Genomic DNA, 12,937 nt, shown 5'->3' with positions numbered 1-12,937 from the left:
GAACAGCATTAGGCTACGGCGGCCTGTTCTCAGCTGCCCTTTTTCTTATTTTTCCCCACATTTCAGAGTGTTCTTTTTATGAGCAGCATTGCTCTTTTTTGGTGACTGGGGCCACTTTTTTTGCGTCTGAAACTTTCACTTTGCGTCTGAAATTCTTCCGGCTATGTTTTTTTAAGATCTGTTCGCACATTTTCATGATTTTTGAAGGCAAATTGGCGTAGGGTTTTTGGTCACGCCGAAACAGGGAATGGAGCGAAAAAGCGAGTGGTATTGCAGCGTGAAATTTTTTTGCTCTATTTTTAAAGTAGAGTGAGAAAACGGTGTTTGAACAAATATTCGGTTTCTCGCTAGTGGTTTTTCATTCACATGCGGCAATTTCACTTTGATTTTTACTAGGTTTTTTTTTCATTTTTTGGATTGGATTCCATTCATAGTTCATTCTAGGCCTAGTTTCTTTGTTCGAACCAAATTTCACTTTCTCGCTAGTGGTTTTGTTCACATGCGGCATTTTGACATTGATTTTCTGTTTTTTTTATAATCTTTTTATCTGGTTTTCAAAAATGTCTCTCCCAATTCACTCATAGTCTGTTCTATGTTTAGTTGTTTTGATTATTCATTGAAAATTCTTTGAATTGTACGTCAGGACTTGTCCTGCTATGTTTTTTAATTCGCTCTACCTTTTGATCACGTTTTTCGTATCACGATTTTCACGTTTGACTTACTTACTTCACTCACCGTTTCAACTTAATGGATTTTAATTTCTTTCACGCAATCAATTACGCAATTTGGTGGATACTGTCAAAGTTAAAAGATCAAAATCAAAAGAGACGGGATAAACCGATAAGGCCCTGTCATTAATTCATTGAGAAGTAGGTTATCAACGTTCAATAGAGTGTTTGCTAGCTGACATTGGTATTAAGCTTATTAGTTTTTAGTTTATAAGCTGAATTAAATATAATTTTGGAATCCAATTGAAATTGCACGCCAAATTAGAACTTTTTGACACTGAAATATAAACAGGAAAAAATCGGTCAATTTGTCTCTTCTTTTTTTACTGTTTCAATCACGATGTGCATCAAGCGCGTCAACAGCGGCTATTTTTCGGCAATCTGCCGACTATGTTTTCATTTATTTCTCCATTTCTTTGATCTTTCTAGTGGCAAATAATTACTAGTGGCAATGTAATGGGTTTCAACATTTTAATATCACGAATTTCAATTTGTATTTTTTTTGTCATTTTCTGACTTTATTGATCTGTAGGTGCCAATGAAACTTTTTTAGGTCTTGCAGATGGATTACTGGACAGATTTGAGAGACAAAAAATGGTGTTGAACATCAATATTGCGAAATTTAGTAACTTTCTTCTGTAATTCTAATTTTGTTATTTTTGTCTTTTGTTAAGTATTTGTTATTAATAGCCGCACAGCGATAGCTGGGGCTATTATTGGCCTTCTCTTGGTTTTTTTATTTCGTCGTCAGGATTTTTGTTACGACCATATGACGTCACAGCCACTTTTTGTTCATTCGTTCATGCACTTTCAACTGAAATGCATGTGTGACGTCATTTTTCGCTCTTAGTGGAGCGAGTTTTCTGTTCATGCGCGTGATTAAATTTTTGGTCACACTTGACTTACCTCACTCTCAAAAATGACTTCCTCACTTTGAAATTGACTTTTATTTACTTTAACTCAAAGAGATAAGGTCAAATGGGTGTGTGTCACTCTAAATGAAGGTTATTTGAGATCAGCTAATAGAGGCAGCAATAACTTATACAGATTTTTAATCAAAATCTAACAGATCAGCCTTCAATGAAAAGACGAATTTTTTTGGTCTGTCTTTTTTACTGTTTTTTTAGACTGCCGATCTACAAATCTATTGCGGCTATTTTCTGGCATTCTGCCAGCTATGTTTTTAGTGGCTGTTTTAGAGTATTTTGTTAGTGGCCAATAAACCTTTTCAAGGCTCGTGCGTGAGTTAATGGGTATACTTTGATGGATCAAAATTTTCCTTCAGGGTAAAAAATTTCGAGAGTTCCGCATTTTTTAGTTCGTTTGATCATTTTAGTTTCTTAAATTTTGCGTTTAATCTTTTTGACTTCTCCAGGCTGATTTCATTATTCGCACATTCTGTTCAATGTGTCTGTTCAGTTGTTGAGCAACGCATTTTAAAATGAACAGAATTGGTTTCAAAAACAGAATTGAAAACAGAAACGGGATAAACCCATGAAGCCTAATTTTAGATGCCCGCTACTCGAATTTTCTTATATGTCTTGGTTACCATTTCTAATGCTTATTAGCATTGATACTATATCCGCTCATTGAAAAACAGGAATGTGTCACAGTTAAATCAAAATAGTTCGCTTTTCAAAAATGTTTTCTTACATAAATTATTTGTGTCCATTCTGTTGTCAATACTTTTCGGGGCTATGGGAATCAATGGCGGCTATTTTTCGGCAATCTACCGGGTATGTTGTGATCTTGCAGGATTTTAAGAGGGCGAGAAAGTAGGTAGGGATGATCAATTTGAGCAAGCAAGTGTTTTTGATCATGTTACAGCTTCGAGACATTTGACTTTTGTGGCATTCACGATGGCAAGTCGTTCTAAAGTTGGTTTGACGTTTCGAAAGATGCTAGGCTTTCACATAAAATTCGTCGCCATTTTTTGAGATTTTCGGTCGTTTTTTTCGTTTTTCTTGGAAGAATTTATAGTCCAAAAGTTATGAAATAGCTGAAGACAGATTTCTTATGTGATTCGTAAGTCCCATCCCCTTTTTTTAGTCACATCCCTTTTTTCAATTTTCTATTCTTTTGGAAATGTTGATTAGTATAAATACAGGGTACATGTGTTTCTGCGTAATCGCAGCGGAGCAGCATTAGGCTTTCAGTCTGCAGTGTATTAACCGTACCCTGTTCTCAGCTGTCCTTTTTCAATTATTCCCCACATCTCAGACTGTTCATTTGGTGTATAGATGTGAATGTGTTCAAAGAATTCAGCGGTCCATTAAGTCATTGATTATAATGCTTGTGATGACAACCTTTAACTTGATGGCAACAAATAACTCGGAAGAATCTAATATTTTTTTTGAATATAGGGCACCAGAATTTAATTCTGCTTCTGCTGTGAATCTAGCTTACTGGTCATAACATACAGAGGTAAATGATCGCTAAAATTTCATAATTGGGGTTACTTTTTTCTCTAGTGCTAGGCGGTTTGTAGTAATGGGATAGGTCCCAAGAATCTTTCAAATTTGGAAAAAATGAAAATCAATTGACAATTAACTTGGTTAACACGATATTGTCATCAACACAACAGATTACCAGTTTATTTAATCTAATATCAGCAGTCCGTTTCTTTTCTTCACAAGAAATAGGCCTCTTACAATATGCTTTTGTTCTCCCCACTTAGATCAGGTAGGAACGAAAACGTGTGATCTTAGGCATTAACTTAGCTAGAGGGCTTTCTTCTGGATACATAATGTAGTTTTTCGGGTTGATGACCTTTTCAAATTGAGCCCATTTGAAGTTGCTCGCACCTTTGATTTTAGGTTGATGCCCCCACTCATTGGGTGACAAAACATCAGAGCGCTAATAATTGGCGCTAAAATTCGTTGTTCCTGCTGATGGGGTGACTTTTAAAATAGATTTTTGAATCCATGCCAGTAGACATTTAGTCTACAAGTACGCTGCCCTCTCAAGTTTCTTGATAAAAATTTGATAACTTTTATCCGATAACAACTGGAACATCAACATACTTCTTCAAGGTATAAAAGCTCCATCGTCATGGCGAAACGATCTCCATTTAGATCTAGTTCCTCTTATGCACATATTTGAAGCCCTTAAGATTGCAAAATTCAATCTCAGGTTGACCCAGTTCATGATAATGCTGTAGGGTTTGTCCCACTTAGAAGCGAGTCTGTCCGCCAGTCTTCTGAGAAAAATTTTGCTCTCTTTCAAATTTGTGCTTTGACAGAGTGAGGGTGGCAGAATTTTTTTGTTGAAGACAATGTTCCCCTCATTAAAAAATTTCTATATTTACACATGGCATTGTATATGAAATACTGCCATTGTGCAATGAAGCCTTTAAATGCGATGTTTGTGTAATGTTGGATAATGTTTGTTGACAGAGTGAAGGAGTTGATCAAGGGAGCGATAGAGAAGAATGACTTTTTGAAGAAGCTGGACAATGTGCAGATATCGGACATGGTGGACTGTATGGAACCCAGAGTGTCCAGACTGCACGAGAGCATCATCAAAGAGGGAGAGGTGGGCAACGAGATGTTCGTCATTGAAGGTGAGCAGAGTGCCTAATGTACCAAGTGTATATTGAATACAATTAAATGAGGAGTCCTATACTTGCCCCCCCCCCCCCCCTCCATGCTCACCCCACGCCGCCTTCAATTAAGCTAAAGCGAGCCTCCCTAAACTGCAGCTGCTGACGAAGCCAACCGCTTGCCAGTCGTTTGAGAGAAGTTCGCCCAACGTTAGTCTGTTACATTTTTGACTTCGGATGTGATGTATTCAAGCTGGATTGAATGAGGCATTATTGAAGATGACAGTAAATGACAGGGGAGTTGGTTTGTTGATCTAATAAATTGCTGGAGAACTTTTTATGAGGGAGTATAATTGACCATATTTCTCAAGGTATGTCAAGAGAAGATGATTTTGCAACAATAATCGTTTATTGGGCCTAAAAATTATTATATAACTGTCTAATTTTTGACAACCATTTTAAGTTCAATTAACTTTCATTCTATACTGCATTGAATTTATGATACTGTCCTCCCTTCGCCCGTTACCAGTAATTTATCTGTTGGTATATATCAAGGCTCTAAATTTGTTTTTGTTTATAATTAATATGTTATCTACACTGCCCATCTCTGTAAAGTTTGCTATGATTGAAATTTTAAGATATAGGAGAAATAAAGTGTTCCTTTTTTAAATCGGCAATTATAGTATGTCTGTCTCGTGTTTCATGACAAGCTGCTCGATGTGGTTCGGTACTCGAACAAAAAAGGTACCAGAAATCTAAACTCCTCTCACGTAGGTCATTCATTCAATGATTTCTGCTTCCTTCTTTCATTTTTGCTTCATCTGATGGTATTCAAAAATATTAGAATGGTTTTGAATCAATGACTGTGTTGTTGACAGAGGGTAACGTGGAGGTCTTCAAGGGAAGTGGGAAGCCCTTCAGAGTGATGAAGCCTGGACAATTGTTCGGAGAGCTGGCCATCCTCTACAACTGTACCCGAACTGCTTCCATTAGATGTAAGAAAACCTTTAATTCACAAATTAATACAGCGCGTATTTTGATGTAGAATCCGGAATTTTTTACCCCAGTACGTCTTGCGGTCATAGCTAATATTTGAATTTGCAAATAATGAGACGCCATTAAAGGAGCAGTTTCGGTTAATTCATCAGAGTTTCTGTCGAAGTTTCTATTTTCTTTGTCGAAGTTTCAAATTTTATTCTTGATTAAGTAAAAAGCCATTATATAAGACTTGATTAAAACTTAAGGTCGGTTTGCTAAGTCAAAGGAAATTATCAAAAGGTATCAAAATATCCTGTGGAAAATTCCCCAAATACCATCTGCGACAAAAAACAACAGGTGGAGAAACTACAGGTACCAGTATGATGCAAACATTTGGCAGCATTGGGGCATTCATTATGGTTGGAAAATATTGGAGTATCTATATTGAATTGCTTTCGAACGAAATTTGAAGCTTTTATTGTAAAGGTATGTCTTTTATGCAAAATTTTCGCGGGACCGTTTTGTTCTAGAAGATTCTTTCGATTTCACATCTGAGTGGCTTTTTAAGCTTGACTTCAAAAAAAAAACCCGTCGCCCCGACAGTTATTCGGGAGCAATTGGTTTATTTTAATCGGTTTATGATTTCAATTCTGCAATTCTGTGCCTTGTCACTGATCATCCAACTGAATTCATTTCAAAGCATTTGTTGTGTTCCTTGAATACTTGTTGTTATGTTTGTTTTCTATTTCAGCTGTGAGCGATTGCAAACTGTGGGTGATAGAGAGGAAAGTGTTCCAAAATGTGATGATGAAGTCGACTATTCAGAAGCAGGAGAACCACATGCGAGCACTGAGACGCTGCAACCTCCTCTCTGGTCACGACGACGACACTCTCAAGAGACTGGCGGACACGCTGGAGGAGAGACAATTCCTGCCCGGAGAGTTCATTATCAGACACGGATTCCACGGCAACTGTGCTTACTTCATTGTGGCTGGAGAGGTGAGCGACAAAGAAACGAAGAAACAAGGAACTAAGAAACTAATCTGAATAATTTCTTTCTAAGTCTGAAACATGTTATTAAAATAACCACCTGGTTATTCTTACATGCTAGAAATTTATTGTGGCTGGAGAGGTCAGTTATGACCTCAGTATCTCAGTTTTTTTAAAAATCTAATCTGAAGTTGTTTTTGAGGACATGCAATCTTGACAAATTCTTTTTTAGTCTTAAACATTTAATTAAAAGAACCACTCAGTTAATATTAGTTACATGCTAGTTTATAAGTTGAACATTTTCTTAAATTTGGACAAAAGGTTCGTTTTTATTTGGGAATGTAGAATTGTCAAAAGTGGAGATCATTGATGTGATAAATTAATTTCACTCAGACACATTTGAATAAACAGTGCAAATAAGAAGTAAGTTGAATTTCTGTGCTTGGTTCATTGTGGACGGAGAGGTGAGTTATGACCTCAATAGCTGAAATTTTTTGATCTGATCTGAAATTGTACTTGCTAAGTAATTTCATCGTCATCGGAGAAAGAAAGCATTAAGAAAGTGACCATTAAGGAATGAATCTAGGCCAAAACATGAAAAAGGGAAGTGACAAACCTGAATAGTTTTCAAAGAGTTGAGCCTATTTTATTCATTAGATTCTGGTTAATTTAATTGAGCCGAAAATAGCCAGCAATATGATGAGACATCACCAAGATTAAAAAATCCTATGAAAGCGATATATAAGGTGGTAAAGACTTTGGTTAGTCAACCGCCATCGAACTCATTGGACTGATAAGACTATTGTTTGCTTACATGTACTGTCGACAATTTCAAACTTAAATATTCAGTTGCTTTCAATTTTCGCAACTACGGCTTCATTCTTCTAACAGCGATTTCCCCAGCGATAACAATATTCAAATCAAGACAATTTTGAAAATTATTTGAAGGCAAATATTAAATATTCAAAATTGGGCGGGCTTAGCCTAGAGTAACTTTGAATTCTTGCCTCCAAATAATAGTTAATTGGTTCGTTAAGCAGGCTTAAATTATATTAAGCATCGTTTTTTTGCGAGTTTTTTTTGCGTGATTAAGTTTTTGGTCACACGTGACTTACCTCTCTCAAAAAGGCCTTCTCGACTTTGAAATCGACTTTTCCTTACTTTAACTCAAGAGATAAGGTCAACTGGTTGTTTGGTACTCTAAGTGAAGGTTTCTGAGAGCAGCTAATAAATGCAGCAGTAACTTGTACAGATTCCTAATCAAAATATAACATCTCATGCTTCAATGAAAAGATTATTTATGGTCTGTCTTTTTTACTGTTTGTTTTTGAGACTGTAGATATAGGAAGCTATTGTGGCTGTTTTCTGGCACTCCACCAGCTATGTTTTCACATCTTTGAGTTTTTTGATTGATGGGCTTCAATCCCCGATGGTCAGACTTCATGCAAGTTTTGTGAAAGCGGTAATGTGTAGTTCTTTTCTGAGGTGTTTGTGTGTGTATGTATTCGTCATGCCATTTTAAACACCCAAAATTGTAGTTAGTATTTTGTTGGAGGCCTGTACAAGTTTTGTAGAGCTTGCATGTGGGTAATTGATAGATTTTAGCAGCAGAGAAATGGTTGAGAAATTTGGTTACTTAGTAGATTTCTGCTCAAAAAAGTTTGTTTTGAAAAAAAAAAAAATAGGCAAATTGGCAATATTTTTTTGCAATTTTCTAGTTTTAATTTTTTTTGTGTCTTGTCTTGGTTTTTGAGTTCAAGTTAACTGAACAATAAAACGGCTTCATGATTTGCGGCTAAATACCTGCATGAATGTTAAATTGCTCTCGAAGAGAAATTATTGTACACGTGTGTGTCTTTTTTAATGCAAAATCTTTGCTTGACCGTTTTTTTTGAGATTTCGAGCGACTTTTACGCCCTTGACTTTCTGCGTTTTACGTGATCTTACGCTCTCTCACATTCACAATTGCAATCAGCTTAGCTCAATTGGCGTTAGTTAACAACTAAAATCAAATGAGAAGTAAAAGTGTACGAAAGTTGGTGTATTTTTTACTTTAAATATTAATAGTTGTATACAATAACCTCTAATAAGGTTATTTGAAGCCGCCTAGTGAATTTCGTAGCCCCGTTGGTCAGGCTAGCCCCCCTCTACCGATTGAAGCAGGCTGCAATTCATTAGAGTTCCAGCTAGTCGTTCGACAGGAATTCTTCTGACGTTAGTTGATTGTTTTTGATAACCGCAAAGCGATAGCTGAGGCTATTATTGGCCTTTGCTTAGTTTTTTTTTTCGTTTTGTCGTCAAGGTTTTTGTTACGACCATGTCGTCACAATCACTTCATATCTGCTTTTTGTTCATTCTTTCATGCAATTTCAACTGAATTGAGTGCATGACATCATGCTTCACTCTTTGTGGGTAGTTTTTTGTTAATTCGCGTGATTAAGTTTTTGGTTTAACGTGACTTACCTCACTCTTAAAATTGACTTCCTCACTCTGAAATCGACTGTTCTTTAATATAAATAGATAAAGTCAAATGAGTGCGTGTCATTATAATTGAAAGGTATTTGAGGGCAGCTAATACAAGCATCAATAAGTTAAACAGATTAAACAAAATCTAACATCTCAGCATTTTTTAATTAAGTTTTTTTTTGGTCTGTTTCGTTTACTATCTTTTTGAGACTGCAGGTCTACGGAGCTGTTGCTATTTTCTGGCAATCTGCCAGCTATGCTTATTTAAATTTTGGATCCGAAGAGAGTCTTTAGTTTTATTAACTTTATGGTTTTTTACAGTTTTTGTTTTCCCTGGCGGTTCCTTTCTCTATGCCAAACAATATTTTCTAGCTGCCATTTTTTGTTGCTTTTTGTTCATTGAATAATGCTGATGATGCATATATGTTTTGACACTGATTTTTTGTTTGCTCAGGTGGTCTGCTGCTTAGGTCAGGCCTTAATTTTTTTCTGTCAGTTGTTTGGTTTTTTTTAAGTGCTTGCTCTAATATATATTTTACTTTGTCAATCACAAATTGTTTCTCTTTACCTAATTTTGCCGCCTTTTCGATATTTTGCGCAAAATCTTTTATTTAATTGCATTGTTTGCTCATTCTGCGTGAAGTGGTTTTATACTGTAGTTTTCCAGCAAATAAACCCAAGACGAACAGAGTCAGTGTCAAAAAACGAAATCAAAAATTGAGGAAACAGAATAAACCCATTAAAACAATTTTTAGATGACCAAAATTGGTGCTTTCCTGTAATTATTCTGTAGTTTTTTTAATAACTGCGATAGCTTAGCGGAGCTATTATTGGCCTTCTCTTGGTTTTTCACGACAAGATATCGATCCGATCAAATCTCAGTAGATGTTTCGTCTATGAAATTCGTCTATGTTTCTTCTTTCAGATGACCACAGGAATTGGAAGCTATTTTGTCCACAGCTGCGCAATCATAGTTGAGTTTGATTGGATTTTGTTTTGTCGTGACGCTCATTTTTTGCTTTTCATTTTCAGTCTTTAAAGCAGAAAAATGAGCCCGCTTTTGTCCTTGACCTAATTTGCCAGGCGCTCGTTCAAGGTTACTTCTGAGTTGAATTGCTCTAATTAATTTCATTCGAGGTTACTCTAAAGGTTTCAAGTTTTAATGGATTTTTTGATAAAAAAGGCTTTTTCTGATGATTTTCTATAAATTCATTTTTTCAATTCCGCTTCTCCTGCTTTGTACATGTAGCAGCAACTGTTTTGGCTATGTTCGTAATTATTGAAAATGTCCTTTCAAAACTTTCAAGTCTTGTGCGGTATTAACTTGTTTCTTTCTAGGCTTAAGGATGACATCGCAAATGTAGGCTATGTCATGAACATGAAGTATAACAGGTACATAAGCATAATATTTATGCAACATTCCTTTGCACCTGAAAGAACCCCCCCCCCCAACGATTATTGTTAGGGAACATCTAATGTAGTAACTGGTATAGTTCTATCTATTTATTCGCAACCTTCGTGGTAACTTCCTTTTTGCGTTGCTACTCTTTCTCGCGAAATATAGATTTTATCGGTGGTCACTTAATTAACGGTACTCAGTTTTAAAATGGTCACAAATTATCAATCCATTTAAATCTCAGTTGACAACTATACCTGCTCAATTCAGTTCGGGCAATTGAGACAGAAACATGCAAAACGATTAGCCCTGGACTCTTGAGACTTATAGCAACCCACTTGTTTTGTTCCAGTGTGACGTCCAGCGAAAGACGGACACCAAATTCTCGGCCACGATCCACAATAGCGCCTGGTTTGCAGACGAGACCCTCCGGGAGTAAGTACCAATACCCATTTCACTGTCCCTTAAATAAGTTTCAAATCACGAGATTGTTGTCTCTTTGCTAGAGGTACATGAATAGCTAGTCTGGTTTATTTATTTGCTACGACCAATTGAACCTAAACAACAATCGTATATATTTAAACTGGTTTCGTAAGTCGGTCATAGTTTGAAATCTTCAAAGCAATTTAGACTTTTATTACTTTCACGGCGTCTCCAGAATGAGTTTTACTTGTATGGTTTCTCAAAATTATTAAATTTAACTGTACTGTGTCAATTACAGTGTATTATGCCGTTTTAATAATTTGGTAGAAAACTTGCAAGTTAAATTAATTTTTTTTAATTGGATCTTTCCTGTTGACAAGCGGAAAATAGTTTGTTCAAATGTGAATCATTGAGCTGGTGATTCTTAGAATTCACGTCGGTTATGTTTGCGGTGATGCATGTTTGTGATTCTTTACTTAATTGTGTTTGAATTCGTCGTGCCATCAAAAATTTTCAGACCCCTTTGAAAGATTGTACACGATCGGAAGAACTGTTTTCTTTTTTTTTGCTGCGAACAAAAATTTTGTACCAATTGCTAATGTGAACAACCTAATGTGCGTTTTTGCATTTAGAATGGTTTTGTAGACTAATTCTAAGAGGTGGAGCTGTCATAAATGTTAGTACAAAGGTGTTAAGTTAGCAATTAAAGGGCCAAGGAAATAAATCCCTTGAAAATAACTCAACCTTATTCTAATAGGAAATAAACCACCCTCGCAAATAAAGCCGCATGTTGGCATTGAACTTCTGTCGTGAAATGTTTTGGTTGTGCAAGTTTCACCGTTGGTTTAGGCATGGCCAAATTCGTAGCTCTTTGACAGCCGAAGTTTGGGTCGAAACCGTAGTCAAAAATGACCATATTTCGCTGCAGGAAAAAAGAAAACAGTTCATGAGAGGAAAAGGGAGCATTATTTGAAAGAGGAAATAATTTGTGTATTAATAACGAGTTAATAAATTGATGGTGATTGCGTATGTGTTATGGTGTAGCCAAGAGTGCACGTTGGAGAACGTGGTGGTGAGTCCGAGGTCACCCTGCACGTGCCTTATTCTGAACAAAGACTCCTACATACAGGCAGTGGCCTCGGCCGCACTCAACAACAGCCAGGAATCACCACCCAAACACCCACACCCGATATCATCAGTGCCTAGACACACGTTAGTCACTCTCATTTCAATTATGGCCAATCTCTCTTATCGTACTAACCCATATGGTATATTAAGGGTTCACAAAATTCGCTCATTTTTGCTCAATTCACCCATACTTCAAATATAATAGTAATAATGAAATGTGTTCTAATATATATAAATAAAAATTTATAATAAAATTGTTCTAGAGAATTAATGTGATCTTTTCCGTTTGTCCCCCCCCCCCCCCCCAGCTTAGTGGGTGCATATTTGCACCCCCAGACGCACGTGCCATATTTTTACTTGATGATTTACTATTTAATGACACGTGCTCTGTAACGGGGGGGGGGGGGGGGCGCACGAAAAAAACCAAGTTAGCTTATACCGCAGTTGGGTTGATACATGTCTGTTTCAATGCTCTTATTTTTTACACTGAAATTATGAGGATATTTGTCTTCTAAACACTGGCGAGACGTACCGTTAAGCAATATTTGGCGCCTATTTCAATGTCAAAGTTACGGCTTTCGTGGATGTTTCGTTAAGGTAGTCCAGACATTTCAATTCATCTTTTGATGACTGGACACACGTATCATTAAGCTAAATTTGGGCCTTGTGACAAAGTCTACGCATTTCATCATATGGATAAATTTGTTCATCTTTAAGTGACTGATCTAGAGTCAGAGGCTGTTCATAGGGGCGACAGATCAAATGGTCGACACTGTCGTAATCCCAACTAGACAATTCCATACTCTAAGTTTCAATAATCCTTAAGCGCTGCTAGCTCTTCGACATTGGCGATATTGCGACAATAATAGTTGTTGATTCTATTTAAAATTTTGATTGAAATAGTGGACTGCTGTCAATGGCCATGCCTCTCAAGGGCTCTGGAATGTCATGCGGAACTAAGAGGCTGTTTTTGGCCCCAACGACCAAATTATGAGCACAGTAATGTTGTCAATTTAGTTGCATCATCTGTTGTTTATTTAGTATGAAGTTATTTTTTTGTCCATTTGATTCGTCATCCTGTTGAAATGACCCCTGGTGAGACACCTGGTATTCTATTGAGCAAAATTTTGGCGCGTCAAAGTCTACATACGCATTTCACGTATATAGAACTGTTGTTCTTTAATGACTGGATAGACATTCTCAGCCAAGTTTGGCGCTTCTGTCAAGTAAAGGTCAAAGTCTTCGTACGTGGTAGTATGCATGTCTTTTATTGACTGACTAGACGTG

General features: G+C 36.6%; 1 protein-coding gene across 2 annotated transcripts in view; it reads left to right on the top strand.

Annotated features, from left to right (window-relative positions):
- Positions 1-12,937, top strand: part of LOC142334908 (cGMP-dependent protein kinase 1-like) — a 143,747-nt gene that overhangs the window by 111,723 nt on the left and 19,087 nt on the right. For both annotated transcript variants that reach the window (XM_075383239.1, XM_075383246.1), the window contains 5 exons: positions 4,124-4,290; positions 5,148-5,264; positions 5,999-6,246; positions 10,452-10,534; positions 11,567-11,734. In XM_075383239.1, coding sequence (XP_075239354.1) covers positions 4,124-4,290; positions 5,148-5,264; positions 5,999-6,246; positions 10,452-10,534; positions 11,567-11,734 — 783 coding nt within the window. The remainder of the gene's footprint in view (positions 1-4,123; positions 4,291-5,147; positions 5,265-5,998; positions 6,247-10,451; positions 10,535-11,566; positions 11,735-12,937) is intronic.

Source organism: Convolutriloba macropyga, chromosome 1 (assembly GCF_964194025.1).
Source record: "Convolutriloba macropyga chromosome 1, txConMacr16.3, whole genome shotgun sequence".
Lineage (NCBI taxonomy): Eukaryota > Metazoa > Xenacoelomorpha > Acoela > Convolutidae > Convolutriloba > Convolutriloba macropyga.
The sequence above is the reverse complement of the archived record's forward strand: the minus strand, read 5'-3'. Positions and strand labels throughout refer to the sequence as shown.